This window comes from Musa acuminata, chromosome BXJ2-5, assembly GCF_036884655.1.
Source record: "Musa acuminata AAA Group cultivar baxijiao chromosome BXJ2-5, Cavendish_Baxijiao_AAA, whole genome shotgun sequence".
Lineage (NCBI taxonomy): Eukaryota > Viridiplantae > Streptophyta > Magnoliopsida > Zingiberales > Musaceae > Musa > Musa acuminata.
Window position 1 is genome coordinate 47120163 of NC_088342.1, and position 27857 is coordinate 47148019.

General features: G+C 40.9%; 3 protein-coding genes, 1 long non-coding RNA gene and 1 pseudogene across 8 annotated transcripts; 2 read left to right on the forward strand and 3 right to left on the reverse strand.

The window, feature by feature from the left end:
• Nucleotides 1–1565: 1565 nt before the first annotated feature.
• LOC103986217 (uncharacterized) lies at nucleotides 1566–6365 on the reverse strand. Of its 5 annotated transcripts, none has more exons than XM_009404151.3 (6): nucleotides 6209–6365; nucleotides 5462–5578; nucleotides 5244–5356; nucleotides 4556–5019; nucleotides 2941–2981; nucleotides 1566–2803 (listed from the first exon to the last, which is right to left on the reverse strand). In XM_009404151.3, the coding sequence occupies exons 4-6, from the start codon at nucleotides 4932–4934 to the stop codon at nucleotides 1868–1870; spliced, it is 1356 nt and encodes a 451-aa protein (XP_009402426.1). In that variant the 5' UTR covers nucleotides 4935–5019; nucleotides 5244–5356; nucleotides 5462–5578; nucleotides 6209–6365; the 3' UTR covers nucleotides 1566–1867. The 5 variants fall into 5 exon arrangements, with proteins under 5 accessions (XP_009402426.1, XP_009402425.1, XP_064966185.1 ...); XM_009404150.3 differs by having other exon boundaries at nucleotides 4556–5169; XM_065110113.1 differs by lacking the exon at nucleotides 6209–6365 and adding an exon at nucleotides 5699–6182.
• A 909-nt stretch (nucleotides 6366–7274) lies between these two features.
• Nucleotides 7275–11640, forward strand: LOC103986216 (large ribosomal subunit protein eL24-like; annotated as a pseudogene).
• A 381-nt stretch (nucleotides 11641–12021) lies between these two features.
• LOC135613111 (uncharacterized) lies at nucleotides 12022–16366 on the forward strand. Its single transcript, XR_010487219.1, has 3 exons — nucleotides 12022–15042; nucleotides 15126–15227; nucleotides 15544–16366. It is a non-coding gene; the product is annotated as an uncharacterized LOC135613111 (long non-coding RNA).
• A 789-nt stretch (nucleotides 16367–17155) lies between these two features.
• On the reverse strand, nucleotides 17156–20145 carry LOC135613112 (ricin B-like lectin R40G3). Its single transcript, XM_065110117.1, has 4 exons — nucleotides 19513–20145; nucleotides 19030–19152; nucleotides 18415–18643; nucleotides 17156–17564 (listed from the first exon to the last, which is right to left on the reverse strand). Coding segments are annotated over exons 1-4 (921 nt in total). The 5' UTR covers nucleotides 20080–20145; the 3' UTR covers nucleotides 17156–17562.
• Nucleotides 20146–20639: 494 nt separating this feature from the next.
• LOC135613114 (rhamnogalacturonan I rhamnosyltransferase 4-like) lies at nucleotides 20640–26139 on the reverse strand. Its single transcript, XM_065110118.1, has 9 exons — nucleotides 25932–26139; nucleotides 25395–25822; nucleotides 22997–23064; nucleotides 22791–22879; nucleotides 22553–22715; nucleotides 22179–22468; nucleotides 21894–22098; nucleotides 21664–21821; nucleotides 20640–21296 (listed from the first exon to the last, which is right to left on the reverse strand). The coding sequence occupies exons 2-9, from the start codon at nucleotides 25744–25746 to the stop codon at nucleotides 21035–21037; spliced, it is 1587 nt and encodes a 528-aa protein (XP_064966190.1). The 5' UTR covers nucleotides 25747–25822; nucleotides 25932–26139; the 3' UTR covers nucleotides 20640–21034.
• Nucleotides 26140–27857: the final 1718 nt, after the last annotated feature.

Sequence of the window (27857 nt, forward strand, 5' to 3'; positions counted from 1 at the left end):
GTAACAATTCATTCAAGGTCAAGCTTATATAAAAAAATATGACTAACTTTCGAATTTTTATATTACTCTCTCTCTCTCGTTTTCTTCCTGACCCATTTTTACTGGAAACAATCACCTCAGTTAAGATGCTGTGATTTAATTGTGTGTGCATTATGATACCCCAATAGGACATTTTAAACAAGAAGAGACACTAAAGCTGAAGAATTATTAATGTATTTGGACATGTATTGTATTTGAAACATGAAGAAAACAAAGGAGGGCTTAATGTCAACGAAGAAAAACCCACACAAATCGACTGGGTCCTTCATACAAGAACAAGTTTATATAACAAAAGTACCATCCTTGGTCTCCTCATGTAAAACATAGAGGAACAAAAATAAATCTATGCACTGGAATAGCTGCTTTACCTGCATTAAACATTATCATTCTCCTATAAAATGAGGAGCTGAACTACGCTCCTCGACCATGATATCTGAAGGAACCCATCTTAGTTCAGATGTCGGAAGTAAAGAATTAAGATCCAATTTCATGCATGTAGACCACCTAGATAGTGACCAACCTAGATTGAACAAGTAGGTGACAAGGAAAGATTTACCTGATACAACATAATCAACACAACCACAAATACATGTTCTATAAAAGTGATCTGTCACTAAGGTGGATAAATCAGACATCGGGTCGGATTTGGTTCCCTTCATAAGATTACAAGTATAAATTGCATGTTGCAACTTAATGTTTTACAATAGAAGAAAAGGAGAATAGCATGAAATCAAACTATTGCAATCTAGAAGATACACAACAACATCATGCGCTCTGCTTATGCCAGTGGCCACTGGGAAGATCCTACACCATTCCATAACTCTATCAAGCTGGAGCCCTTATCTAGAATAATTTCGACACGGGGACTCCAATTGCACAAACGATGTTCGTGATTCCGCTACTCTGGCAAACGGATTCGAACAGAGGAAGGAAGAGAAGTTACCGCGAGAGCATTGGAGCCTCCTCTTCAAGAATGGGTTTGCGTGGTCTTCTTGGATCGACGCCGTCGGAGAGCACCCACCGCCAAGAGGAGCGCATCGACAACGTGGTTCGCCCCCAAGCGGGAGATGAACGCGCCACCATCAGTGCCGCCTATTTTAGATCGAGTTTTCGGGAATCACCGACCTAGAAACGGGCCTACTGTTTATAAACGGCCCGATAACCCTGAATCGGGCCCGGGTCTTGGCATGAACCCGCACTTTCGGATCCGATAAGCCCTCGGGAGCGATGCGGATCTGGATCCAGATGCGTTTACTCGTATCGATATCAATCCGATATCAGGTTGACAATAGAACAACATCACATTCAAATAAGAAGCCCAGACGATGTAAGTATGTGAATCCTTTCATCACCATGGAAGCAAGGCGACTGTAATCACGATCGAGATCGAGAGAGAGAGAGAGAGAGAGAGAGAGAGAGAGGAGCTTACTTGAAGAATGCGCACATGAGAAAAGATGCAGCTCTCACGAGTTCTTTCACTTGGATATTATAACTATTCTATGGCATTCAAACCACGAATTGCCGAATGATAGATCGAGTCATCTAATTCTTCTTTGTTCATGCAGTTATTAAGTTCCTGATACAACAGAAAGCATACACAGCAGTGATGTTTCAGGTGGAAGCACATGAACAGTCCATAGCTGTGGCAGCAGAGCGAAAGGGTGACACTGGTCATTTAACTGTGTGTGGCATGCCCTCAAATTTGGACTCCCAAGATTTCTATGTTCGTAATAATGTACATGGACATCAACCACAAACCCACAAAATGGAGATAGGAACACTGACCTGCAACTCAATGATCTATGCAGTCTAGAATTGGTTGCTGTTGTCAATGACCAGTCCTGAACATTTTGGCCCCCAGGAGATCCATTCCTATCTTACCTTTGAAGGAAAATCGCTTCTTGCTGTGATTCCTCGACAATGAACCTCTCCTTTGTGAGGTCGCAAGAGAGCTGCTTCGTCTCAAGTCATTCTCGATCTGATGTGAGATAGAGTGGCCACTAGTACCTGCACCGGTGGACGCTCCTGCACCCTGACTGCTGCAAGCAGACCTCAAAGCCACATGAAGCGGTTCCGAGATGGATGTAGATTGTTCTTTTCCAACAGCTTTCAGACATACTGGGCATGGAGGGTCGTGAATTTGACTCTTTGGAGTGGTCTCCTCCAAACAATCTGCATGGAAAACATGGTGGCATGGTAGTATGCCAGCAACTGGCATATCGGTGCTTCTAACAATCCGGTTAGAACTCCACGGAGACTTCTGGTACAGTGACCTCTTGCACAGTTCACATTTTTGGTATCTTGAGGTACTAGGGCATCTGTGGTTCTCGACGTTGATGGTGTCTGCGATATCAACATTGTCTCCATCAAACCTAAAATCATAGCTGCTTGCATTACTCCATCTAAATCCTTCCCTCCTCGAACTCATGCTGAGGTCTGGTGAAGCCTCCATCTTTCGAAGGTCGGTTAGGGCCCTCTGGAACTTAAGCTCAGAACTCAAAATTCTCTCAGTCCACATGGGCGAAGCCCCACTATCTTCACGTGGCATTCTCGAACCACTGGTACTTGCTTCAGCCATCCCAGAAGCATCAGCCTCCGAAACAGGATTCTGAAACATGAGTGGATAAATGGGTTTTGACATGAATGAACGCCTGCTGGGAAGGTGTCGGGGAAAGAAGGCTGGCTGCTTGCTGGTGGATGCCCATCTACTAGATTCTAATGGTGAAAATGGAGAACCGATACTGTTCCCAGCAGAGAAACCTCCCTGCATCCGAGAAAAACAGAAAAAGGATGCCTTTACAATCATCTACAGCCAACCAATCACTTAAACATGGTGAAAAAAAAAGTGGTTTTGAGGAAAAGAAAAACAAACATCATGAAGCATATGAATAAAAATGTTACCTCACTGCCCCTGGAAAAGACAGAAGCTTCAGGCCTTGCACCTGATGATGCAGAAGGAGTTGAAGATTAGTTAAATGAGTTTCTTGAAAATAAGCAGTTACCTTGGCAATCAAACAATTTCTGGAGTTAATCAGAAAAGGAAGGTAAGCTTCTACACAAGTACATAGTTCCGTTAAAGTTAAGCCAATAACCAAGGCATGAATGAGGATCATGGCTTTTTGAACCACACGCTCCTCTTTGCAGTCTCGAAACCACCAAGCTTTAGATGCATTATGTGCCTCTAACCCTCCTGTATGATTGATTGGTCAAAATTTTCAGATTGAGTACGTTTTTGCCCAGACTCACGACAAGCGAGTCCAATTCATTTTCAGACATGCATCCTACTTGTGCATTTGCTCCAACCATTGGTCGGGTAAGTGAAGCTACTTTTTAAGTCAGTATACTTATTGTCCTTTATTCACCATGCAACACATTGTTTCACGTTTCTAATGTCCCGGGCACCTTTTACCCCATTGTCTTTCTATGAAACTATCTAGTAACGACACTTTTTGATCCATGCAGTAACTGAAATAAATCAATGTAAAAAGAGAAAATAGATTATTCTAAGCAACTTAAAGGATTACAGACGTCGTATTTTTCACTCTAAAGAGCGTTTGGCTTCCTTTCAGTGGCACAAAAAATTAGAATACCTATGTACATGAGATAATTTAAGCATACAGCCAACTTGAATTGCAGACGATTACAAGTATTTCCAGTTCTTTCAAGTCTACAATTAAAGTATTTGTAATTAATAACTAGGTTTGTTTTCAATTTCCGTATAATTCTCGATTGAACGTTGAAACTCATATCTAGGGCCTTGGTTGATATATCAATCAGGAGCAACATAAATTGCCAAGTAAAGTCCAACAGGCTTAAGCCGAGGCAAACCTAAATTACTCATTAAAATTAAGAAGCACATCAAAAATAGGCCCTTCCCATACCAAAACAGTAGCCACTTCTTAATTTTACAATCTACTCTTTTCTTTGCTTATCATAATATTTGTCATTTAAAATCAAACTTCAAACCTTAAAATAATTTTATGCAAAAAAAAAATTACTGTCAAGATTGCAAATTACAGTTTTTAACACACGCGTAAAATTATGGCAATTGAGATCATCTGTATATGTATTCATGTATTACATTTTGCATCTCTATCTATCATCCATCATCTCTCTCCTCCCTTCCTCCCCCCAGCCCTCCTCACTTTATTTTTTCCCCTCCCTTTCCTTCATCCCCACCCATGACACAATTTGTTTGATCTCAAGCAGGTTCAAACTTGTCCAGAAGTTTGTTAACATCTTCACTGGATGGTACATAAAAATTTTGGATAGCCATGTCAATTTTAAGAAGTACTGATACCCTGCAGGTTCTTTTGCCACCTAATTCTGTTCTTACAAATTACAACCACAACTGCCTTACAACATGCACTTCAAAAGAAATTAAAGCACCAAACAGTTAGGAATATTAAAAATTTAAAGCTTTAGATTCCTTATCTGAAAGGGGAAAAAAGGGAGTAAACAGAAAGAGTCTTATAAGATTGACTGACAGTGATCAGGTAATGCAAAATAATATTACCTCCTGCAGGTGTAGAGAACTCCCCAAGATCATATCTGTGCACACATGGTGTCCATCGACGTGCCTGGAGATAGTCAGATGGGCTCTCTGAATAAGATAGTGCCCCATCAGACACAGAATGGTGATGATTTAGGTCACTGCTCCCAATATGTCTGACATTACTATGCAAAGACATTGAAGATCCACTAATAGGAACTTCATGAACTCTATTAGATAATTCATCCGACTGAGAACTGCAGTCCCATCTCCTTGACAAATGGGGTGAGTAGCTTGAATTGGTCCGCCAGTGAGGTTCACTTGGATCAATGGAACAATCTCTTCCAGATGTATTAGATTTCGGTCCATGTGGCCCAACAGGTACACAACAAAGAGCACCCATCTCATGTATTTATGTGAAATCTGATGGAAGCAACACAGAGTAGCTGCTTGATTCTTGACAGGAACTAATTACAAATCATTGATGTCTGCACATGTTGATAAAAGCACCTGAGTAACATCCTAAATTGTTGACCTACAATACACTTGCAGGGCCATCCAAATCAAAAGTACAGCTACTGGCGTTTCTAACACAGGATGATTTCTCAGATCCTCAAACCATGAAGTTGTTCATTTGCCTAATTTCAGATTCTGATTCAGGTTAAAAACATTCAGAAAAAACAAGCTGTATAATAACATTCAACTTGTGTACCTGTGACCTTGTACATAAGGTGCAACACTTTGCTTTCCACGCTTAAAAGAATAGCTACTCCTCCTAACTTCACGTAACACCAAGTAAAATTTCACTTGCGCAGCAGGGAGAATCTGAAGCGAATATAAGTGGACTCTAATAAGTAAAAGATAGACCACTACTGACAAAAGCTAGTCAAGAGTATACTCTAAAGGCTAAATTTAAAGTTTATCATGGACCTGTCACCCAAATATTTGCAAAGCTATTTGAGCACCTCGAGCACCAGCACGATAAAAGAATTAACTTGACCATTCACAAGCAGCTTTTGGCATCTAGAAAACTGACCCAAGTGATTTCTGTGTGGGGATGAACAAAGTATCAGAGTTCAAACCAATCATTCTAATTGATCTTACAGTATAGTGAAGATATAGGATATCATCAACAAAACTTGTTTGCATCATCTATGACATCCTTACTCTACATGAAAAAAGCATCAAAGGCCACGCCTTTCGATCGCAGTAAACAGGACAAATCAGCTCTATACATCAAAGGAAAGCCAAAAGTATTCAGGATTACTCTCCAGCTCCATATATGGAAGAAAATCACTTGCTTTCAACGTGGTCATACATGTCTAGGGACTCCTCATGAACGAATAGGACTGGCATAACTTCTCCTTACTTAGCACACGAGAACAGTAAACGAAACAGCGATTCTACACAAGAATAACCTAAATCAATAAGCGATCCAGAATACGAGGAGACACCGAACTCCAAGATCAAATACTGGATAGATCAGAAACTCCAGCTACGAATCCATGGATTAGCAGGAGATATAGAGCCTTTAAGTGAAAGAAGCAAAGAAAATGGGGGAACGAGAACCGAGCGGGTGCCAAATCGCGACGACGCCCAAGAAAGTTCGTCGGATCACAAAAAAAATGGCCAAAAAACTGGGCGACCGTGAGAAGATCGGGAAGCAAATCTAATCACCTGGCGGAAATTAGGGCTCGGAAAAGGGCTGCTTGCGGTGGCGAGAGGGATTCGACAGGAGCGGAAAAGGCCCGAACTTTAATGATGACAAGCGTCGGTCTCCTCCCCTCGGGGGAATCAGAGGAAGAGAACAACAAAGCGAAGAAAAACTTTTCTCATACCTGTCCTACGATTACTCGACACGTACCTTCTTTTTCATTGGTAACCAAACCCGGGCCCACCCAAAATGTACAGTAGGAAAGAAGATAAGGTCGGGGTATCGATAACGATCAAGGTAAAATAATTCAACACATGGCACGCCGATGTCTCCTCCCATGGATTCTGGCTGTTATCGTGGGCAAGGCGGGCGTCACGTGATCTGCACCTGACATCGGGGGCGGTCGGCCCGTGGGAACGGATCACGAGGCGGATCATCCAGCGCCGATACTGATCCAACGGCTGAGGTTGGCAGTGGCACGATACGACTGATGTTGGAGTGGAGTCGCAACGTGTGATGCGTCGATCGATTCCGATCTCACCTCAGAAATGATTGATTCATGGGGATGGATGTGAGCCAATATGTATTAGTTAACGAGTCAGGGAGGGGCATATGCATCATCAATCACCAACTTTTGTGCTTATCGATTAGGAGATGATTGCAAGGGTTGAGTTAGGAGACAGGTATCATTCCAATAATATAAAAAGCAGAGAGCGCTGTCAGATTGAGCTGCTCACCTAATTTGTGATGATCTTAAGTTGTTGTTGTTGTTGTTGATGATCATGAAACCATTGCTTTTTTGGGTCTCACTATACACACCTAAATGTGTGTGAGATGACAAAGATTAAGTCGATGGCGGTCACATATAATAAATATATATATATATATATAATTATTTGAAAATATATATAACACATATAATTAAAAATACATCATTATCATATTAATATTTAAAATATAAAAAAAAAATATATCAATTGAGATTTTAAATCGGATATAATAGACCCGATTTAAAATATTTTGTCAACGTGGCATGAGATCCCAGTTGGGATCATATATCTTCACGAAATAATGCGCATATCGAACGGCTGCGATCGATTGCGGAAGAACTCAGCGAGATCCCTAATGGCTTCTAACTAAATTCCGACCCTCGGCGGCTAGGGTTTCTCGTGGGGTGCGTTCTCTCTCCCTTTATCTACCCGCTCTCGGCGGCGGAGCCTCGTCGGCTAGGATTCTTCTGGTGGTACGTTCTCTTCGTCTCTCTTCTTGCGCGCCTATTCTTGTTTTTACATCGCACGGATCTTTTTGTTTCTTGAACTGATTCGGTAAAGAATTAGTTTCTTGAAGTAGAATTACTGCTCGGAGCTTGCCTTTGAAGGGGTTCTTTTTCATGGCATTATTTTCCGAGGGTTCGTGCTAGGTTTTCTCGAGGGTACCTTCTCTCTCTCTCTCTTCTCGTCCGCCATTCTTGTTTCCATCGCACGATCTGTTTGTTTCTCGAATTGAAAGGGCGACATTTCTTTTGAACAGTATCCTTTCTGATTGTTCGTGTCGAGGGGTTTCTTTCATGGCATTATTCACCGAAAGATCCATTCTTGTGGGCTAAATGAACCTCGGAAACAAAGGAGAATCTTTGAGTGTGCTAGGGTTCTAGAGGGTTTATGCCATCATTTGAACTTGTTTTTATAGTGTGTCTGTGTTAACTGGTTCATGTTTTATGATTATTTGCAGACTTGGGCTTCACTTTGTGGCCTAGCAAAACTGTGAGGCTACGGCTTTATGGTGGCATGTATTGTTGGGTTGCCTTATGTAAAGTTGTCATTAAATTGCATCAACGTGTTGCCGAAGAGGTGCACATGTACTGAGGCCCCGTGCAAGTTCCATTGTCCGGTCGCCGAATCTGTCTGTGCAAGAATAAGAAGGGTTTACGCTTTGCAGCACAAATCAGCTGCGTTTGTGCTGCCTGTAACAACCCAATATCTTTATATTTTTAACACCATGATTTGTTGGTTAATTTTGAATTCAGATCGACAATTGTGGTTGTAGCACTTATGAATAATTGATTATTGATTCTTGGTTCCCTCCAAGGGTTCTTGTTTCTGCTTCTTTCTTTCCTATTTGCTCCTCTGAGTTTCTGGAAATGTGTGCAGGTGAGAGATCGAAGATCACTTGAACACAAGAAGATGGTTCTCAAGTATGTTGCCTATCGCATAACTGTTCCTGAAGTTTTTTTATATTTAAATTTACATAAGAATCATTTACCACAAATATTTTATGAAGCCCTTATTTATCTTGGACTTGCTTGTCACCAAATAACACGGCTAAAAACCTATAATTTGTAGTTTCTTGAGATAGGCATATACTAAAATCACCAAGTTTTTTTTTTAAAGCACATACACAAACAAGTGACACTGAGACTCTGCCATGAGTAATCTTTAGAGAGCAAGACACTACACAGCACAGCATGGACAAGGCTGTTAATAATTGTGTAGTTTGTATATTGCTGATAGTTCTATACGTGAAGATATGCTGTTCATGTTATTATCATATATATAACTCGTAATGATCAGAACAATTGAATTTAAATCAATGTTAACTGTCGTGAGGACCGTTGTGAAATATCACTGTTTAGGACTAGCAATATTGTGTTGGTTGATGTTTTCATGTCAGCTAATTATTATTTGGCTCGGCAGGACTGAGCTTTGCTGTTTTAGTGGTGCAAAGACATACCCAGGAAATGGTATTAGATTTGTCTGGTCTTATTCCCCTGTTGATTATTTGAAATCTTACAGATGGAGTTTGTTTCATGCAGTGTAGTCATGAGAGTTCTAACTTTCCCTGTTTGTGTGCAGGCTTTTCTTTTGGCCAACTCAAAATGCAAGGGGTACTTCCACAACCGTCTGAAGCCTTGTAAGCTTACCTGGACAGCAATGTACAGGAAACAGCACAAAAAGGTATAATTTTATTGGCTGACTATTAGAAGTCTATTAAACACAAATTGTTATATTGTTTACTCCTAAGGGATACTACATAATTGTTTATATAATGATCTATGTTTACATGGGTTCTAACATATCTTAAAATAAAGATAATCTTCCCAGTGATTTAAAAAGGTACTCGGGCGCTCGCCTAGGCTCTCGGGCGAGGCGAGGTGAGGCCAGAGCGCCTCGCTAAACTTCCAGGCGGCGTGCTTCAAAGAGGCATCGCCTAGGCGCTCGCTCGAAGCGCCCAGGCTGGGCGCTTCGGGTGAGCGCCTGGGTTAAACCAGGCGATCGAACCAGGATTTTAGGTTTGGTTCGGTCTCCGGTGGTTAGTTGGTTCAATCGAACCAACTAAAACCAATATCTGTTGTCGTTGCCCAACCCTAACCCGGCTCGTTGCCACTCCCGCTGCTTGCCGCTGCGCATCGCTCCCGCTGCTGCTGCCTCCTTACACTCCCGTTGCCACTGCCTCCTTACACTCCCGCTCCCGCTCTCGCTCTCGCTGCAACTCCCGCTCTCGCTGCCGTTGTCGCTTCCTCTTTTCTCAGTCAGCACCCCCTTACACTCTTCCTTCTTCTCCTTCTGTATATTGTTAACAGTATACAACAGTATACTGTATACTGCATACTGTTAATATTGTTAGGTTTAATAGCATATTTTTATTTAAAATTTTAAATAATTATATTTATTAATTATATTATATATTTTTATATTTTAGCGCATTGCTTCGCTCGGGCGAGCGCCTAGCGCCTTGGGCGTTTTTGGACCTTGGTGCCTTTTGGCGCCTAGCGCTTTTTAAATCACTGAATCTTCCATTGCTGAACTGTTTGAGTGTTCATGTTGTTTCCGTCTTAGGTTTGAACATCATGTGTGTTTTGTTTTCGCAAGTTCAACTCTCTTGTGATAAAGATAGTATTACCATACTTGTGAACATGCATATTGGACACCACACCATATTTGAATTATTTTGATGTGCTTGAGTGCCATTATTGTTCTCTTCTTGGGGTGGAATATCATAAGTGATTTTTGTTTGCACATTTTAGTTTGCATTTTGTGCATGGGAACTTGTTTTATATGATTGGTTTGAAGGTTTGGAAGATCTTGAAGAGAAAATTTGACTGCTGTGTATACACCTGTAGTCCTTGTTCAATAAGTGAAAACTGTGTGAAGGGTTTTGCAACCTTGTATTTTGTTCTGCTACTGTAGTTTAAACCAAATAAATAAGCTAATAAGGTTTTTTTATAATTTGTTTTGTTTGTTCTTTATGACTTCAGTAGTTTGTAATTGCATTAGTTTGTTTCTATTGATTTTTTGTGCATGATGTATGCATCTGTAGGAAATTTTATTGTTTTTAAATTTATGTTTTTTTTAGGATATTCATGCTGAAGCTGTCAAGAAAAGGCGTCATACCATTCAAGGTCCATTGTTGAAGCTACTTTGGAAGTCATTAAGAAGAGGAGAACTGAGAAGGCTGAAGTTCGTGATGCTGCTAGGGAAGCAGCACTCTGGTATAGTTTTACATGATTAGCTGTTTCTTTTGTTTTATTTAGACAGAAACAATTTGCTTAACAAAAAAAGTTTGTCTCTAAAACTTACATCTTAAGCATTTTATATATCATTTTTCTTTGCTTGTTAACTGTGTGGCTGTGTCAATGGAATTGATTTTCCATTTCCAATTCAAAGTGTTTTCATTTCAGTGTCACAATCAAGAGTTAACAATTATGCTATAAGTTCTTAACTATTTGGGATCAGGCTCATGGATCTTTTCTTGCCGCTGAGCTCTGTCGACAGAAAAATTCTCAGTTAGATTATGATCCATCAAATCACTATTTCTTGTTTTGAATATAATTTTCATGTGCCATCCTTGTACTACTGTCTTATTTAATTCACCTTATTGGATCGGTGGAACTTGGGCTCTTCTGGATGTGTCATCGGCATCTTTAGTGTTTGTTCAAGTATGAATATATGATATCCTATTCAAGCGTTGAATCTAAGATTGTTTTTTTATATAGAGAAATCAAGGAAAGAATAAAGAAGACCAAGGATGAAAAGAAAGGCTAAGCAGGCTGAGCTGATGGCTAGAACTCAGAAGACAGCCCAGACAAGTAGTGGACCAAAGGCTACAAGGGGCCCGAAACTTGGTGGTGGTGGTGGTGGGAAGCAATAAACTACATCCCTTTCAGAAGCTAAAAAGTTGAATGCTGGAGAATGTGGATTTTTTGGATGCGCCTCCACTGAAGGTTTTACAATATCCAGATGTATCCTGTTGTTTTTTCATGGATTGTTAGTATTTTTATTGGTTGCATCAGCTTACAAAACTAGCGACTATTACTCTTGAGGTTTAATTCTTGGGTCCTTGTTTTAAGTTATTTCTTTGTCATCGTGTGTGTGTGTGTGTTAACGACGACTCCTCTTCTTGAGCGAGTTTTTTTAATGGAAATAATCAAATCGTGTGAGATGATCTTTTTTGAAAATTTGTCGTGTAATTTTTATAAAGCATGCCAGATGAACTGTTTGGTCCTTCTAACGTAGGAGTGAGTGGGTAGTAGAAATATTTTTGGGGTGATTTGTTACCAGCACTTTGTGGATTGGTGTTCATGGAAATCCAAGGCAACGCCGTCAATCTTTGTGATTGCAACAAATCCATGGTAATGTTCTGCTGATGATTACAGGTTGCTGGAATGGTCAACGGTCAGAAATTAATTGTCGAGTGAAATGAGTAGTCTTGTAATCTGATAATGGTGAGGTTAGAAACTGTCCAACTTATCAAGAAAGGGAAGAAATTGGATAGGATGCATTATTTCCTGTGAAGCTCTGACATCATCCCCGTTTTTTTTCTTCTTGTCAATTCTTGACAAAAATAGTTGAGATGATGATGCCACCTATGAGGACTCGTGAAGAGGATGGGCAGCAACAGCACAGCAGAGAATCAAAGTCTGGCCACAAACTCTGATCTCTGCCACAGAGGGTAAAGAAAGAACAAAAAGCCTCCTCCAGTGGTAATGATATCCACATGCACTCACTTCTATGTGGTACAGAGAGAGGCCCTCCTTTGGCCTCAGGCTTTATGATCCCTGCCCTGCTTGCTTCCTCTCTGCTCAGATTCCCACCACCACCGCCAGCACAGCAGCTCGACACTGAGCTGCAGTGCAGTGTTCCTTCAGACTCCATGTTGTTTTTTTCTATTGAAGAGACTAGGATGGTTCATGAATTTGGATAAGGTGGTCAGTGCTATCATCAACCGTGTTGTGTTGTTTATAATACTATGCAATCATGGAGGGAGGATCAAGTTTTGCAACCTAATCTTTAGGCAAAATGATTCTTGTTTTTCCTCTTAAAGAAAAAAAGAGGAGACTCTGCAGCAACTCTCGATGGTTTCTTTCAACAACCAGCATTGTCATTAGAGGAAAGGGCAAATTGGATCGTCTCGAAAGGCTTCGGTGAACGAAGATGAGGAACTAGCTAGAATGTGGAGCAGCAGAATGGGTCCAATGGGAGCCCACAGGATGGTGGATTGGCTCAGAGGGGCAGTGCTGATGTTGCTGTCACCCAAAAGGACATGATTACCGGGGACCATGTCGGCAGGCTCGTAGAGAAAGAGCGATGGACGGCAACTTGTTGTCCAAGCCATCACCTTTTGATCCACACTGGATGTGTGTGTGCAGATGGCAAACAGGTTCGGAGGCTGTGAAATAAAAAGCTGCAGCTTTGCTGGTGTCACGCACTAGAGAGAGGAAATCAGGAACTTTGAGCATGTGCATCTCTTACATGCATGCTCTATCTTCTTTGAGAGAGAGAGAGAGAGAGAGAGAGAGAGAGAGAGTGCCAAGGAGAAGAAAAAAGAGGGGGTGGGGAGGAGATCAAGTTGCTTGATGTGGTCCTCACCCGCACAAATCAAGTAGCTTTCCAGAATTGGGTGGTTTGAGGTTTGGATTTGCCTCGGGAATTGCGAGAACATTGCCCTGTAAAGGGTGTCCACTCCATCTTTCTCTCTTCTGAGGGTAGATGGATCCACTGTTCTTTGTTGTTCCTTGTCCATGGAGACCGCAGCCATCCATCCATCTGGTTTGGTATTAGCCGCTTCTCGTCTGCCTCATGAACTAATCCAGCATCTTCTTGTCCGCGCTGCATTCAATACAAAGGATGCAGCAACCTTCTTCATCAGACTCCATGAACAATGAACGATGAACAGTAGTACATGGAGAATCATTCGAGGATGAGCTCTCCTGTTCACCTACTTGTTTTGGTACGCAAACACCATATGCTTCCTATCCATTGTGTCTTCTCGCAAGTGTCCAGTGAAGTCCCTATAAGGAACATTGCCTCTAGGGAGGGGCATCACCAGCGTCTTCTTCTTCCGGCCGGTAAGGAGAGACCAAAGAAGAGGTGGAGGAGGGTTTGGTTGCTGTAGCAATAGCTATCGAGATTGATGACCGCGTCAAGAAAGAAAAGGCTGCAAGTGACATGAACAAAAACCAAATCTCGATTGCTACTCCCTTTCTCCTTTCCTTGGATTTGAACTTTGCATCGTAGACATGCACAGAAAAGTAGATATCGACACGGATGAGTCCCTCCATCATCCATCCATGTGCTGCAGTGGAAAAGGATGAGGTAGAAAACACAAAAGATATGCTATCTTCTCGATGACAGCAGCTCCGTGAGTTGCTTGTGAAGAAGATGAGGTAAAACACACATAACTCCAATCACACGAGAATCCATGAGAGATATGGGTGACTCGTTGATGACAGCAGCTTCATGCGTTCCTGTGAAGATCTGGCGCAGAGTAGTTCTGACACAGATCAGGAAATCCTTGTTCTATCTGTTGACATATTGCTATTCCTCTTCCTTGTTTCTTTTTGCCTTGTTGGAAGTAATGTAATTTGTGAGCTCGTTAGATCTCTCCAGACTTGCGCCTCGCAATGGGCTTCTGCAATTCTCTATTTACGATTCACAGGTGGATCTGCCGCCTTCCGTTGAAAGAAGAAAAAGATCAGAATTTGTTTTACCTGCCGCTCTCGGCAATGGCCATTGATGATGCCCAAGGGTTGCAATGAGAAGCGCAGTGAGCTCAGCCACCACCTTTTCATATCATTTTGCAGTCTGGATTTACCACCACCATTGACGCCGAACAGCCCTGCTTGCACTACTGCTGTCTCCTCTCTTTCTTATTGTTCTGTTCTTGTGATTCATATGATGTGAGACTTGATTCCTGTGCGGGAATGTTAGATCTCCTCCTGGTTTGGTGGATTTAGTAACAGTGATCCAATGAGCTTATGGATGGGAATCTAGTACATGAGATTTGTTAGATCTCCTCGCTGTCCTTTTAAGCTTAATCTTGTTAAGCTGGATAAACTGTGGTACATTTTGTGTGGATGCATGCACCCATAATTACTATAACACAGAGAGAGAGAGAGAGAGAAAGAGAGAGAGAGAGAGCTTATCCTCCATTCCATATCATTTCAAACTGCAGCAGCATCTTTGGGTATTTAAATCCTCAAAATGTCTTGATGCTACTCTATATAAGAACCTGAAAGCTTTCTGCAACCTCCAAGCCTCTCTGTCTCCCTCCCTATTGTGCATGGATTTCCATTGCCATGTTCAGTCCTGCCTCTCGACATCTCTGCCGGAGCTCTGACGAGCGGTGATAGGTCTTGCAGAGACGATCCATCCAGGTTTCAGCATTGCTCTTCTCATCCGTGGCTTAGCATCAGCCTCAGAAAGTGAGGTGCAGCCAAGGATGACTTGCCGGCCTTCTCATTTGGATTTGCTCTCCCTCGAAGGGAGTTTAGAGAGAGAAGCTGGCAAGTTGTCTTTGGCTACATGTTGCTTCCTGAGCCCTCATGTTAGGCCTGAGATGATTGATTGTTCCTCCTGTGGTTAGTATTCGAATGCATGCAAAGTAGGTTTTCTTTCTTTCTTTCTTTCTTTTGACTTTATTGCCTTGCAAAACAATTATTAGAGAATTTTATGCACATTTCTTCTGCTCCATCGCAACAACAGTATGGATTCACCAAAGCAGATGTACTCCTTGTGGAGGTGATGCCAAAGTAATTTGACTCAGGTAATTCATTCTCCAAGTGAATGATTCATCCTCTTTTTCTTCCTACAGTTCTTGTGTTCTTAGATTTGGTGTTCCACCACCTCCTCTCCTCTCACTGAATCAAACATGGAATCATTTGTCCACAGCTATGTTCATATAATTCGTAGCATGATTTGGACAAAACTCTATGCCTTGAAAGAGCCATCATACCAAACACAATGGTTCAGGGAATTGATCTAACTGAAGTACCTAAAACATCTATAACTGTAGATCTGTTCTTACCATGCACCACCATTGCTTCATGTTCTCTAAATCTGATTCATGTTTGCAACTGTAGGAACTTCATGTGTTGAAATTTAGATACCAAATCGAAGAGGTGATTGATTCTTCTTTCTTCGACTTCCAGGTTGTACAGTATCTTGTCTACTTGCCAATAATCAAGTCAATTATTGGCTTGATTTATGTGTGTTATTGTCAGACATGACTGCATGGGTTGTGTTTATGAACTGTTTGAGATGATGCATGGGTAGGAGGAACCTTGAATCCTTCATTTAGATGTCTTTTTAGGGCAAAGAAGATGAGATGGTGGAGTCCTGACAGAGTAGCTTAGGGAGCATATCTGCAAATGGTTGTGATAAGAACAAGGACAGTGGCCACAATGTAGGTGGTGTGCTATGGAACATCACAGCTGATGAACTCACAGTAAGCTGAAAGCAACTTGATGAATCTTTGCGCCTGGTGGAGTCATGGATGAGGATGAACAAGTATGTGGCATCAGCTTTGAAACTTGGAAGGTTTCTTTGCACGAGATCAACGATGATCTACATGAAGCATGGAACTGTTCACTTGTATGAGATGATGACATGAACTGATGCTTAGTTGATAGCAGATGGGATGATCCAATGAAGCTCTCCATCTTCTTCAAACTTGGGACTCCAAAACTGTGTCACTGAACATGCAGCAAATGGAGAAGAAATCCAAGGGAGAGACATCACATCATGTGTATTCCAACACAGTAGTATGAGAAGATTACAACTCCATTGTTGACCCCCAACAACTCATGAGGAAGCACAGAATGGCATACTGAGACACATAGATTTGAGGCCTTTGATAATATGTTTTCTAAGGGGGGGTGAGGAAAAAAAGTGATCATTTTATAATGAGAGCATAATGTTTAAATTCTAATCAATATTAATATTTTTTTATTTAAGACTATTTTATATGGTCCCCAAATACAGAAACACTTCTCTCCAAGTGATGAGGGATACAAGCAATTCTTAGGTTGAAACTTCTGTAGATATAATATATATACCCAACCTATTACATTAGCAGTAGTGATGTTCTCTTGCTGGCTTCTGAGCTTAATGTGGATTAGATAGTTGATTTCCAATCAATGGGCAAATGGCTATGATAATTATCATTAAAAGATAATAATACAGGTAGGGTCAGTCTCTACCATCAACCTACAGGTGTATGAAAATTGTCATTAAAAAAAAAAACTTCTAAGCTACAGTTTAAGATCCTAAAAAACCTAAAAACGCATCGAGCACTCTTATCATGCAATAAGACGATACAGCAGTAAGACGGTGAGTACCATTTTCTTCCTCTCCTTCAATATACCGACACACAATACACCGATATGAATTAAACTCAATCATGAGTCAACATAGAACATAGATGCAGCATGATGTCATTGGCTACAAAGATTTTCTTAGTTTCCTTTCAGAGAGCTCTACTGCAATATAAAACAATTCAGGCACTCGATGATCTCGTAATCACAATATTGTTTCCTACACAAATCTTATGTGGAACACTTGGAAGTAGAATCTTTTGACATGGCTTAAACCATTTGCTAAGGACCTCACCTGATAATACAACCTTATGATAGACTTCATTTCTTACGATTTTGTCGGTATTTAAGGAATGATCCAAATAAAACCCAAGGACAATTGACGGACTAATCTCTTCTTATTTCTGAGTCCATAGCAAATAACCTCAAAGCAAAATAAAGGGCTTCAAATTACAATGCTAAGAAAAAACCAACACAATAAAAGAAAAGATGATGATGGAGATCACAGACATCCATCGTACACCACCAAGCAAGCATACAAATAAGACCGACAACTAGTTGTCTTACATAGTTTAATTAACACTTACGGTAGACAACTTACGAATACCACAAAGAGGCTTAGTGACATGGATGCACACCAAATACCTGATCAGCAGTCTTGCTCGGAGAGGGAAACACAAGTTCACCTCGGAGCTCTTATTCTCCAAAAGAAATTATTAGCAGAAACCCATAAGGTTCATATGATCTGATAAAAGACAGGTGAGGATGCAGACACCGTCACATTTCTCCTGCATTCAGAAGATGGTTAAGTGTAAGGTTACAATGCATATAATCGATGGATTTGAAGGAACAAGTGTTTCTATACAAAATCCATCTCAATTCCAGGCAATTAAGGGCACAATTTCATGAAACAATTAAAAAGATAATCATCATTCGACATAGTAAAAGGCTTAGTGTAAAGTGTGATGTGCAACTGTAGCTCTTCTCTACATCCCTTCTCTTCATTGAGTCTCACATATCAATCATCATTTCTGAAGAGAAGCCAGAAATGGGAACTTTTGTAAATGAAATGAATTGTATGGGGAATTACTTGGTTGCAACTCGAGATAAATTCATCGCATGCCTCGTATATGCACCTTCACCTTCAAATTATGTTATCAGTGATACTATGTATGCCCTGAGCTAGTGCAGCATTTTAGTCGGATCTTCCTCTAACGGCAAGAGGCTCATCAGAGAAATCGAAATGCGTAGCATTTGTGTGTCATCAAGAAAGGTCACCCGAAACAGCACCTCCCTCAAATTATTGAAACCCTATTGTTTCAAGATTCTTACCACTGCAGCTCAAGATACAGCCACAGAGACCTCTTATTCCCCACTCATCAACTTGCCTAAAGGTTCATCCCATAATCTCTACTAACTAAAGCATATAAATAGTTCTCCTTCAGTAAAAGTTTATCCCGATATCTCTACAACCAAAGTGAATGGTCAGATTGAGGACTGTTAAATGCCAAAAAGAAAGAATTGATTCAAGAATACGCTTTTGCACACTGTCCCACCCTTCCTTTTCATATGCTTTAGCATTAATATTTTTGGTATCTTCAAATCTATTATGAAAACAAATAATATCCAAGGACTTACAGTAAGGAACAATCTTCCACCTCTGGTTATCACCCTTCAGCCACTCCCAGAGCACGACAAAGGTTCCATCTCGGACTCCTCCATGGTCCTTGTCCCCATGTAAGGCATCAAAGTTCAACCGAATGTTGTTCACCATTCTTATGCATCGGAAGCCATCACCTGTGTCCCTGCTCTCGGTCCAGAGCACTGACTCATCAAGATAGTCTGGTTTGTATGGAACCAGCCGAACCTGCAAACAATTTTAAGAAAGAAACTCCAAATTCTCACAGAAGTTCTCAAGAAAGCAAAAAATGTTCAGACCTTCAATCTCCCAAAACACATTCTTTATGATATATTTCTGTCAGCTAAATGACTATGAAAAGTTCATAACTTCGATAACTAAAAGACTTGAAGGAGAAATCAGCCCATTTATGATGGCAATCTCTCAAAGGAGGATCATGTTACATCTCCCTGACAATTTTTTAGGCTGAAAACATTCTCAAAGGCATAGTTCTGTAATTTAAATGCTTACGATGCAAACAAACTCAATCCATAAAATTTAACACGTTACCATAGAAAAATGAGGGAAGATACGATGAATCAAAGCAATGGCTACGCAAATAAGGCTAAACTTACAGGGTGGGTTGCTCCAATGGAGTGCTTCACGGCTTCTCCAGTAGCCTTATTAATGAGAGAAAAACTTGGGAAGCCCTCTTCATCCTTTACCTTGGTGCTATACTTCATATCCTTGATCCAGTGCTGCCAAAACACATTGCCAGTGAGCAGACCTCAAGAAAAAGAGATTCTGATCCCAAATTCATGATTCATGCAAACTTGAAACTGAGCAATTATTATAGAGATATGACAGTTTCATTACAGATCTCAATGACTTTTTACATACCTTATCGGCAGCAAAAGATCCACGTAGCCGATTCCAAATAATTAGGACTTACCCACCTTGTTGTTGTTGTTATTGTACAGTTTCATTACGAAGAACAAATACAAATACAATGGAAACGATTTAAAATTTTCGATGTAAAAATCTGATTTTTACGAGGGAGAAGAAAGTCTAATTCCAAGAGAGGTCGCATAACGATTGCAATTTGCTTAGAATCTTGCCTGGGACGGGTCGCTGGGATCGTTGCGGGAGAGGATCACCTTCCCGTCCCTGATAGAAAGAGAGTAGTTCTCCTCTGCCCTGGTGAAGATCCTCACGGTGGGCTGACGAGGCCGCGATGGCTCCTCCTCGCAGCCGTCGCGGCCGCCAGAGGAGTACGGCGTGGGACGGCGGTGGTGGAGCTCGTCGCCGCCTCCACCCCCACCGTGGTAGCCGCCAGCGGGAAGGTGGGGGCGGGACTCGCCGTACCCCTGCGTCACGTGCTGGACGGGCGGGTAGGCGGGTCGGCCGTACGCCTCCTCGGCACCGCCGCCGTGGTAACCGGGAGCGGGAGGTTGGGGGAGGGTCTCTCCGTACCGGGCCCCGCCACCGTGCGAGACGTGTTGAACGGGAGGGTGGGCAGGGCGGCCGTACTCCTCCTCAGCGCCGGCGCCGCCGTAGTAGGAGGAGGGAGGAGGCGGCTGGCCGTGGTGGTGCTGGCCGGGCGGGGGGAAGCGACGCTCCTCCCTCTCATCCTCCTCGTCGCGGCGTTGCTGGTGGTGGCGGTGGTGGCCGAATGGGAACTCCATTGGGGATCAGATCAGCTGTTGGCACACGACGACGGCTCCGCTTCGTAGCGATGGGAATGGGGGAGCACAACAGAATTATGGGGAGCTCCAAGACGACACGTGTCGATAGATCCAGTGACTTCCGAAGAAGGCAATCCTCTCCGTGCCGCGTGCGAGAGGGTACGTGGCTCGCCTGTCCGCGTGGGTCGGGAAACACTAATCTCTTGGAGCCGCTGGAATGAGAAGGGGTGGGGCCCGTCGCAGTGATGGGAGGAATCTAAGTGTCCCCTGTCTCTACCGAGACAGGTCAGCACCACGCCCAGAGGGAGAGGACGACGACCGGTTGCCCCGTCGCTATCGTGCGCTGTAGTGGAGAACCATGCGCCGCGTCGCGACTCAAGTGACGACTAGGGCACCAGCACCGAACGTGCGGTACGACCCTACACGAGTCCCACGACTGTGTCGGTGCCTCGACTCGTGACTAGTACGATGTCTCACAGAAGGTGTTCGGAGAAAGCAGCTTCATGTAATCACATAACCTTTCAGATCCACATTGCATACCAGATAAATGATGCAAACAGTTCTAGCAACCAGTAGAGATGATACTTTGAGAATGCATCTGCCAACATCTTGCTAAAAAGAAGACAGTAAAGATATCTGATTTCAGTTGTGTATGGTGCTGTAGTCACAATCTACGATACTAAAAATATATATATCGAAAATCCAAGAATGGCGATACGCCTCAAGCAATCACAGCCAGAAGAATGGCAGGGGAGGCGCCCGCAAGCTTTCCGATCCTCGCATGATGCCGGTAGTCAAAGGTCCGTGGCAGCCTTGGCTTAGGCTTTGCTCATAAAATTAGGGTTAACCAAATTAACAATTTAGTTGGCTATACATGGAGCTGCAGATAGCTGGTACCCCAGGTAAAGGAATCATATATCTGGGGAGGCAACAGGAATTGACAGCAACAGCAACTTTAGATATCGGATTTTCTTGATTCAATGTTTGAACTCCTTGGAGGACCCGTGCATTCTTGAGGATTAGCATAGAAGTAGTCCTCGTCTTTGGGGCGCCCGGGAATAACCTTCCTTAGTGTAGGTTGACCCATTCTGTTTTTGTGCACTTCCTTAACTGCGATCGAGAACTGGTCCCACGATAGTTTTCCATCCCGGAGAAGATCCAAAAGCTCTACGAGTTCTCGTCGATCCAACACAATTGTCCTACGAAAGCCTGTATACCTACACACAAACAAGAGAAACCCATAAACAAATATTCGAGCTGGATTCACATGGAAGAATGAATCTTAGCGACAAATGTAGCACACAAGTTTTAGTTCACAAAGTGCATAAGATAGGTAGCAAGGATCCATCAGACCTAGGTAGCATGTTGGCCTCAGTGGAAAATTGAGGTGTAATTAATCAGAAAGTATCTGATGAGGCATCTCAAATGAAACTCCAGAAAGAAGTGTCACTATCATATAGATATATCCTAATTATTATGAGAGATACTTCACATCTATATTACTGAAAAGCAAGAATCTCAGGAAAAAAGAATTCTTGTCTTAGAAAGAAGATTAGAAGTGGCAAATCTGACGAAAGATCAAACCTGCGATGTCCTTCCACAACTTTAGCCATATTCCCATCATAAGTGGGGACAAAAACATCACTTGCAACAGAGACTAGATAGTCCAATGCTGCCATCTGAGTTGAATGGTTCTGGAAAGGCCTCAGTTCATCAGCGCTAAGAAGCATCTCCTTCCTAACCTGAAGGGTTAAACTACCGATAAGAAAATTGTATGCATATTTCATTCAACTGCCCAAGGACAGAACGCTTACAATTTTGGGATACGAAGCCCTCAACGCAGCCAGTCTCCTTTCACCACCATAGATTCCACCAGAGGCAATGTATATTAGAGTGTCCCTTTTGAAGCCTAGAGCTTGTAGTACCAATGCTGTTTCTTCAGGAGTAAGAGGGCACAAACCATCCAATCTTTTCTTTTCTGATACTATTTCCTTCTCTTTCCACCATGGATATGCATATCTTGAAGTGCAAAGGTCCCAACAAATCTTTTTAGTAATTGAAGGGAACCGTGAATAAAGATTAAATACTAAATAGCAAACCTCATCCTTGTGAGTTCTTCGGTTTCTTTGTCAGAACATCCATGTGTGCAGCCAGAAAAAGAGAGCATATCCATCTCATATCGCAGGTGTAGAACGACAAAAAATTCACTTCTCCGAAGAATTGAAATAAGCTTATCACCTAGGGCCTCAATTTCCGGTGTAAATCTTAATGCCTCATAGTTAACACGACAACGAAGCCTTTGGAGACGTAAAGGAAGTCCGTTATTTGCGAGACGAGCATCGGTTCTATTAAAATGAATTACCTTGTGCTTCCTTATAAGAGGTAAAATCTGTAATCAAATTATTTGTTCAAAGATTACATTCTTGGAATAAATAGCAACCACCATTGACAAAAAAAGACTTTCTTAGCTAACCTGCTTCAAGTAGTATTTCTCACTAGACCAGCTGACTGGAGGCATCGAGAATGGTTCAGTGTGGATTTTTCTGCTGAACTTTTTAGGGAGTGATTTTACAATCTTAACTTCATCTCTCAAAGAATTAATAAAGTGATTCACATTGAATATGTCACCAAAATCACTGCAATTAGTGCATGTATTAGTTTAAAGATACAACTCTTGAACAACAAGAGAAAGCTAACCAAGAAATACATACCTAGGATCAGCCCAGAAAGATGTTTTATCAAGTTCAGGAATTACTAGTGTTAGATTCAGATAACGTGCTATAGTAACCATGTCACAAATCTGCAAGAAACGATAATAGTTATAACATATTGACAAGCAACTTGAATGCAGCGATATGATATGTTGGCAAACAAAATTGAGGAGATGCATGAAATGGAAATAAAAAGATATACAAACCGCTGCTCGCATTTGATTTAGGCCCCCATTGCATGATACTTTGAGATAACCATTACTTTTGAAAACTCCTGATCAAGAGTTGAACATGTTCTCAATATGTCAAAATAAAATGTGAGAGAAACAAAAGGAAGAAAAAACAACTTTAGCCAGCAATATTTCAGTCAGTTGAACATCCAGAGGATATAAATCTGATGTAAGAACAAAAGAAAGTTCAATCACCAGAATTTGCTTTGATTATGCCACTCATTGCATTATCAACTTGGAATAGTGCATGAGTGGTAAGTAGTGCTTTCCACACCCGCCCTTTTGAAACACCAAACCAAAACGATGCCATATATTTTCTAATAATAATTGGTGGAGGTCATAATTTGATCACAGTAGAGAGGTTTATTGGTGTTACAAAGAACATTTAATTATATCATAAAAGTGGGTGTTTGAAGGTGTAATTCTTAAAGTGGATGGATAAAGAATCTCCTGTTATAATAGTGCTTTAAATGACCATATAAAATAAGAAACATATCACCACATTTGCTAGGATCGGTACATATGTTAGCATAATAACATTGGTCTTTAAATTATGGAAATGCTACTTTCATTAGAGTCCTTTCTATCTCCCTCTATGAAAATTCAATATTGATATCCTAACTTTCCACTTTATGTAACAAGTTAAAATGTTTAAGACTACAACTTAATCTACTTGACCTTAATAAGATATATCTTTTACTTTTCTAAGCACAAGAAATCTAGTAATAAATTGTTCTTCATGAGTATTAGTTACTTAACTTTGTAACCTAAGGGTTCTTACAAAATAATCAATAACCACGTAATTTTAGCTAAAGAAAAAGGAATAACTAGCAGCTCTTGGCACTTAAAAACCATTCAATAATGCTTCGATTCCTCAGTTTGCCTTTATTTTGTTTACGTTGAGCACTGAGGACAATCAACAATGCAAAGTTCTCTTTCTGGGAAGTTCCTATATCATTCACCTTATTATTACCATAGCATGTGACACCGAATCCAAGCTTACCAATTAAGCACAAGGAATAAAAAGATACGAATTGCAGTGTCAATGCCATTATATTCCAGAATAGGTCTCTAAAAGAATCAAAACGTAAAAGAGGGTTAATCAGAGTTTATATGCAAGAATCCAAGCGATACTGCAAATGATTCGTGCACACTGAACAACACAAATCCATCAAAAAAACAGTCAAATGTTTCTTTCAGGGTTGTGTCAAAATATAGGGGAATTTTGGAGGGATTTTCAACTCTTAGAGGATTAACTGGAAGATGGTATACAATCATAAAAATTTGGTCATCTCCAGCAGAGCATAGATAACTGAGAGAAAACAAGGATTAAAATCCTGCTAGCCAACCACAGCATGGATAGTTTAGTCAGGTGAATATCAACGTTTGATAGCAACACAGTGACGATACTTGGTTTATCCAGATGCCAAATTAGGATGAAGCCCTGATAAGTAAATAAATCAAACTTGCAAAGCATTCCAGTTCTAGACTAAAAGTTAAAGAAATGTTAGGATCCAAATTCAGTTTATTCAGATGATAAACAAACATATGATTCATTGCTTGACATCCTAATTTGGGGTTAAACCTTAAAATATCCAAATTTGGTGTTTCCTTTTGTAACAACCTAATTTAATCCCATATTGGAAGTGGATTAAAACTTATATTGACTTATAATAACCGATGGGCGTACTCTTATTAACTTGGGCTTAATTATTTTGGACCAATGATTTAAGCTCACCAAAGTTTACAGATCAATTATTCCATTAAAATTAAATTATGATATTTTTTTTCAAATTAATTGGTCAATTATTCTATTAAAATTATTCTATTCATAACCCAAGGATGTGAATATGATTTGTTCAGCTCATCTGTTCGCCTTTGGTTTTGGGTTGCTCTCTATAATTTCTAGGATTGGAGGTGAATTCCACAGGGCTTTTCTGTTCTGAAGTAAACAACTTGGAACTGCTAAAGATCCGGCAGAAGCCAAGTCTCCTACACAATCTTAAGGACTCGCAAGTGAAGACATTGCAAGCACATGGACCTGCTGGCGTGACTCTAATCGAAGCTTATCCACCCAGACGGCTAACACTAACGCCAAGTCCATGCTTGATTCTAATTCAGTCGTGAAGATGTCATAAATAACAATGTCTAAGACGAAAGAGAAAAAAGATCCAATTTGTGTTCCCATATCCCATTCCGATGATCCACATTCAACTAAATCAAGAGATCAAGCACGCTAGGAAGTCCGTAGACATATCGGAAAGAAATTAAGAAATCAAGAACCGAGAAAGAAGGCAACTTTCGGATCAAACCGTAATAAAGATGAAAATTCGGTGCAAGAGAGGAAGGAGGAGGAGGACAGATCGGGACTCACTCCGCGGGAGGAGAGCGGGCGGCGAGGAGAGGGACCCAGAGATCGCGTGGTCCTCGCGGCCGAGGACGGAGAGATTGGCGTTGGCGTTGGCGTTGGCGTTGGCGTTGGTGTTGGCGTCGTCGTTTCCCTGTCCGGCGACGGCACCACCGCGGCGGTCGAAGCAGGCGGGCGGCCACGACTTTGGGAGACGCGGCTGCCACACCGAAGTGAGCTGCATGACCGCCGTCCAGATGAGGATGCTGGACCCCACCCGCAGTACCCACGTCCGCATCGCTGCCCTCCGCCACGCTCCCCCGCCGAACGCCCTGCTCGCCGGCGGCGAGGGCTTCCGCGCCCTCGTGTCGTCCACCATCACCTCCGATCTCTCCCCCCACCCCCCTTCCCCCCCCCCAACGAACACAGGAGCAAACACCCAATCAAATCGGCGCCTGCATTGCCGTTTACCACGCCGATTCAGGACCACAAAGAAACGGAAAACCAAAGGAAAGAACTCGAAACCTAAATCAAGACGAGAAGCATGGGAGAACATTAATTTACCCTTTTTGAGAACGAAAGGGAGAGGAGGAAGGAAGGAATCGAAGAGGGGAACCGTAGGAGAGAGCGGAGTCGACGAGGAAATCCCGAATGCGACTGTTCGCCCGCCGATGATGGATTTGTGCTACTGAACTGGGAGGCGTGGGTGAGAGTGTTGGAGTTGGAAAGAGATGCCTCTTTCTTCCACGGAGCCTTTCACCTCCGCTTGCTTCATTTACCACTGTTCTTAGTGGCTTTGTTTGGGGGACAAACGACAAAGAAGGGTTTGTGACCGTTGCTTTGTGGTGTTGATGCAGTAATTTTTGGGTGATTTCGACGGTGATGGAGACAAAGCAGTGCTGCCTGCGACAAGTACTGATGCCATGTGATGCGGACATCACATCGCAAGTCCTTTTTTTTTCTTTTTTCTTTACCCTAAAATTAATAGGACGAATTTTCGAAAAAAATTAAAAATATTTTCTCGAAAGATATCCTCATTTTTTTTTTAATATTTTTTTATTTTTATTTTCTGATGGACCAGTCTAATTATAATGTTATAATATTTTTAGTAACATTAGAAAAACTATAACACAACATAAAAATATATTTATACTATTTTTACACTATATTATAATATTTTTATAATATTTAAAAACACTACGATATAATATTTTTATACTACATTCTAGTATTTTTCTAGTATTATTGAAAACATCATAACATAGTTTATAAATATCTTAACTGAAACCAATTTATCTTAAGAGAGAGAAAAAAATGAATGAGGTATTTTAGATATTAGGTAAAAAATGGACATGATTAAAAAATCTAAAAATAAAACAAAGTTAAAAATGGTTTTTAGGTATTAGGTAAAAAAATATATGATTAGAAAAATCTAAAAGTTCAAAAAAAATTTCAAAAATTCATCCAAATTAATATCACACTTAGTGTCAACATAATAATAATCAGTGGAAAAAATTGATATTTTATATGAATAATTAAGAGTTAAACCATGGAAATATGTATTTTCCCAATTAAAAAATTAGTATCTTATAAAATAAATAAATATTTTGTGTCCTAAAAAACCATGTAATAGTGTAGCAAGTGGAGCTCATGATGTCCCCCTTGTTTTTCCTTTTTTTTGGAATATATATATATATATATATATATATATATATATATATATGATTTTATATTCGATTAGTAAACTCAATAGATCAAAGAGGTAGAGAGAGAGAGAGAGAGAGTTGATTTGGTCCTTAAGAAAACTAGTTGTTAAACCAAACACTTTCTCTTTGCTGTAAAGCATCATTATGATGTAGTATACTACTCTCAAGCGATGTATACGGGTCAACAAAGGGGGGCATTGGACTTGCATCCTAAGATTTGGGATCACCACATTAAATATGAAGCCAATTGGGAAGATGCATCGATCATCCAAGAACAAGGAGGCTTCCATTGCTTTATCGACTCCATCTCCATCCAAATCATTGATCAATTTGGGATCACCACATTAAATATGAAGCCATTTCTCTCGTTCTTCAATCAAACATCTCATATCATTTATGGAATTATTTGATTTTATATCGAATTGTCATGTGGCGGATAATCGTTGACTTTTTTTTTAGTATTAAGAGTTACGTTATTAATAACCACATTGACTCTCTTCGATCTTGTGAGTTGACATTTATACACTAATATAAAATATAGATATAGTAAAGATTTCTATAGTATATCGTAAAATCATAAGTTCGAATAACGTCTTCATCATTTTTCTATAAAAAAATATATAATATTTTTTTAATTTTTAATTAATATTCAATTAACATCATGGAGTAGAGTGGATTAATCCATTTTTCAAGAAGAGTTACATGGTATCCTTAACTTAAAAGCTAGTAGAATCCCTCCAATTAAATCTATTTCATCCACACACTCATAAATATATGTTTGGTG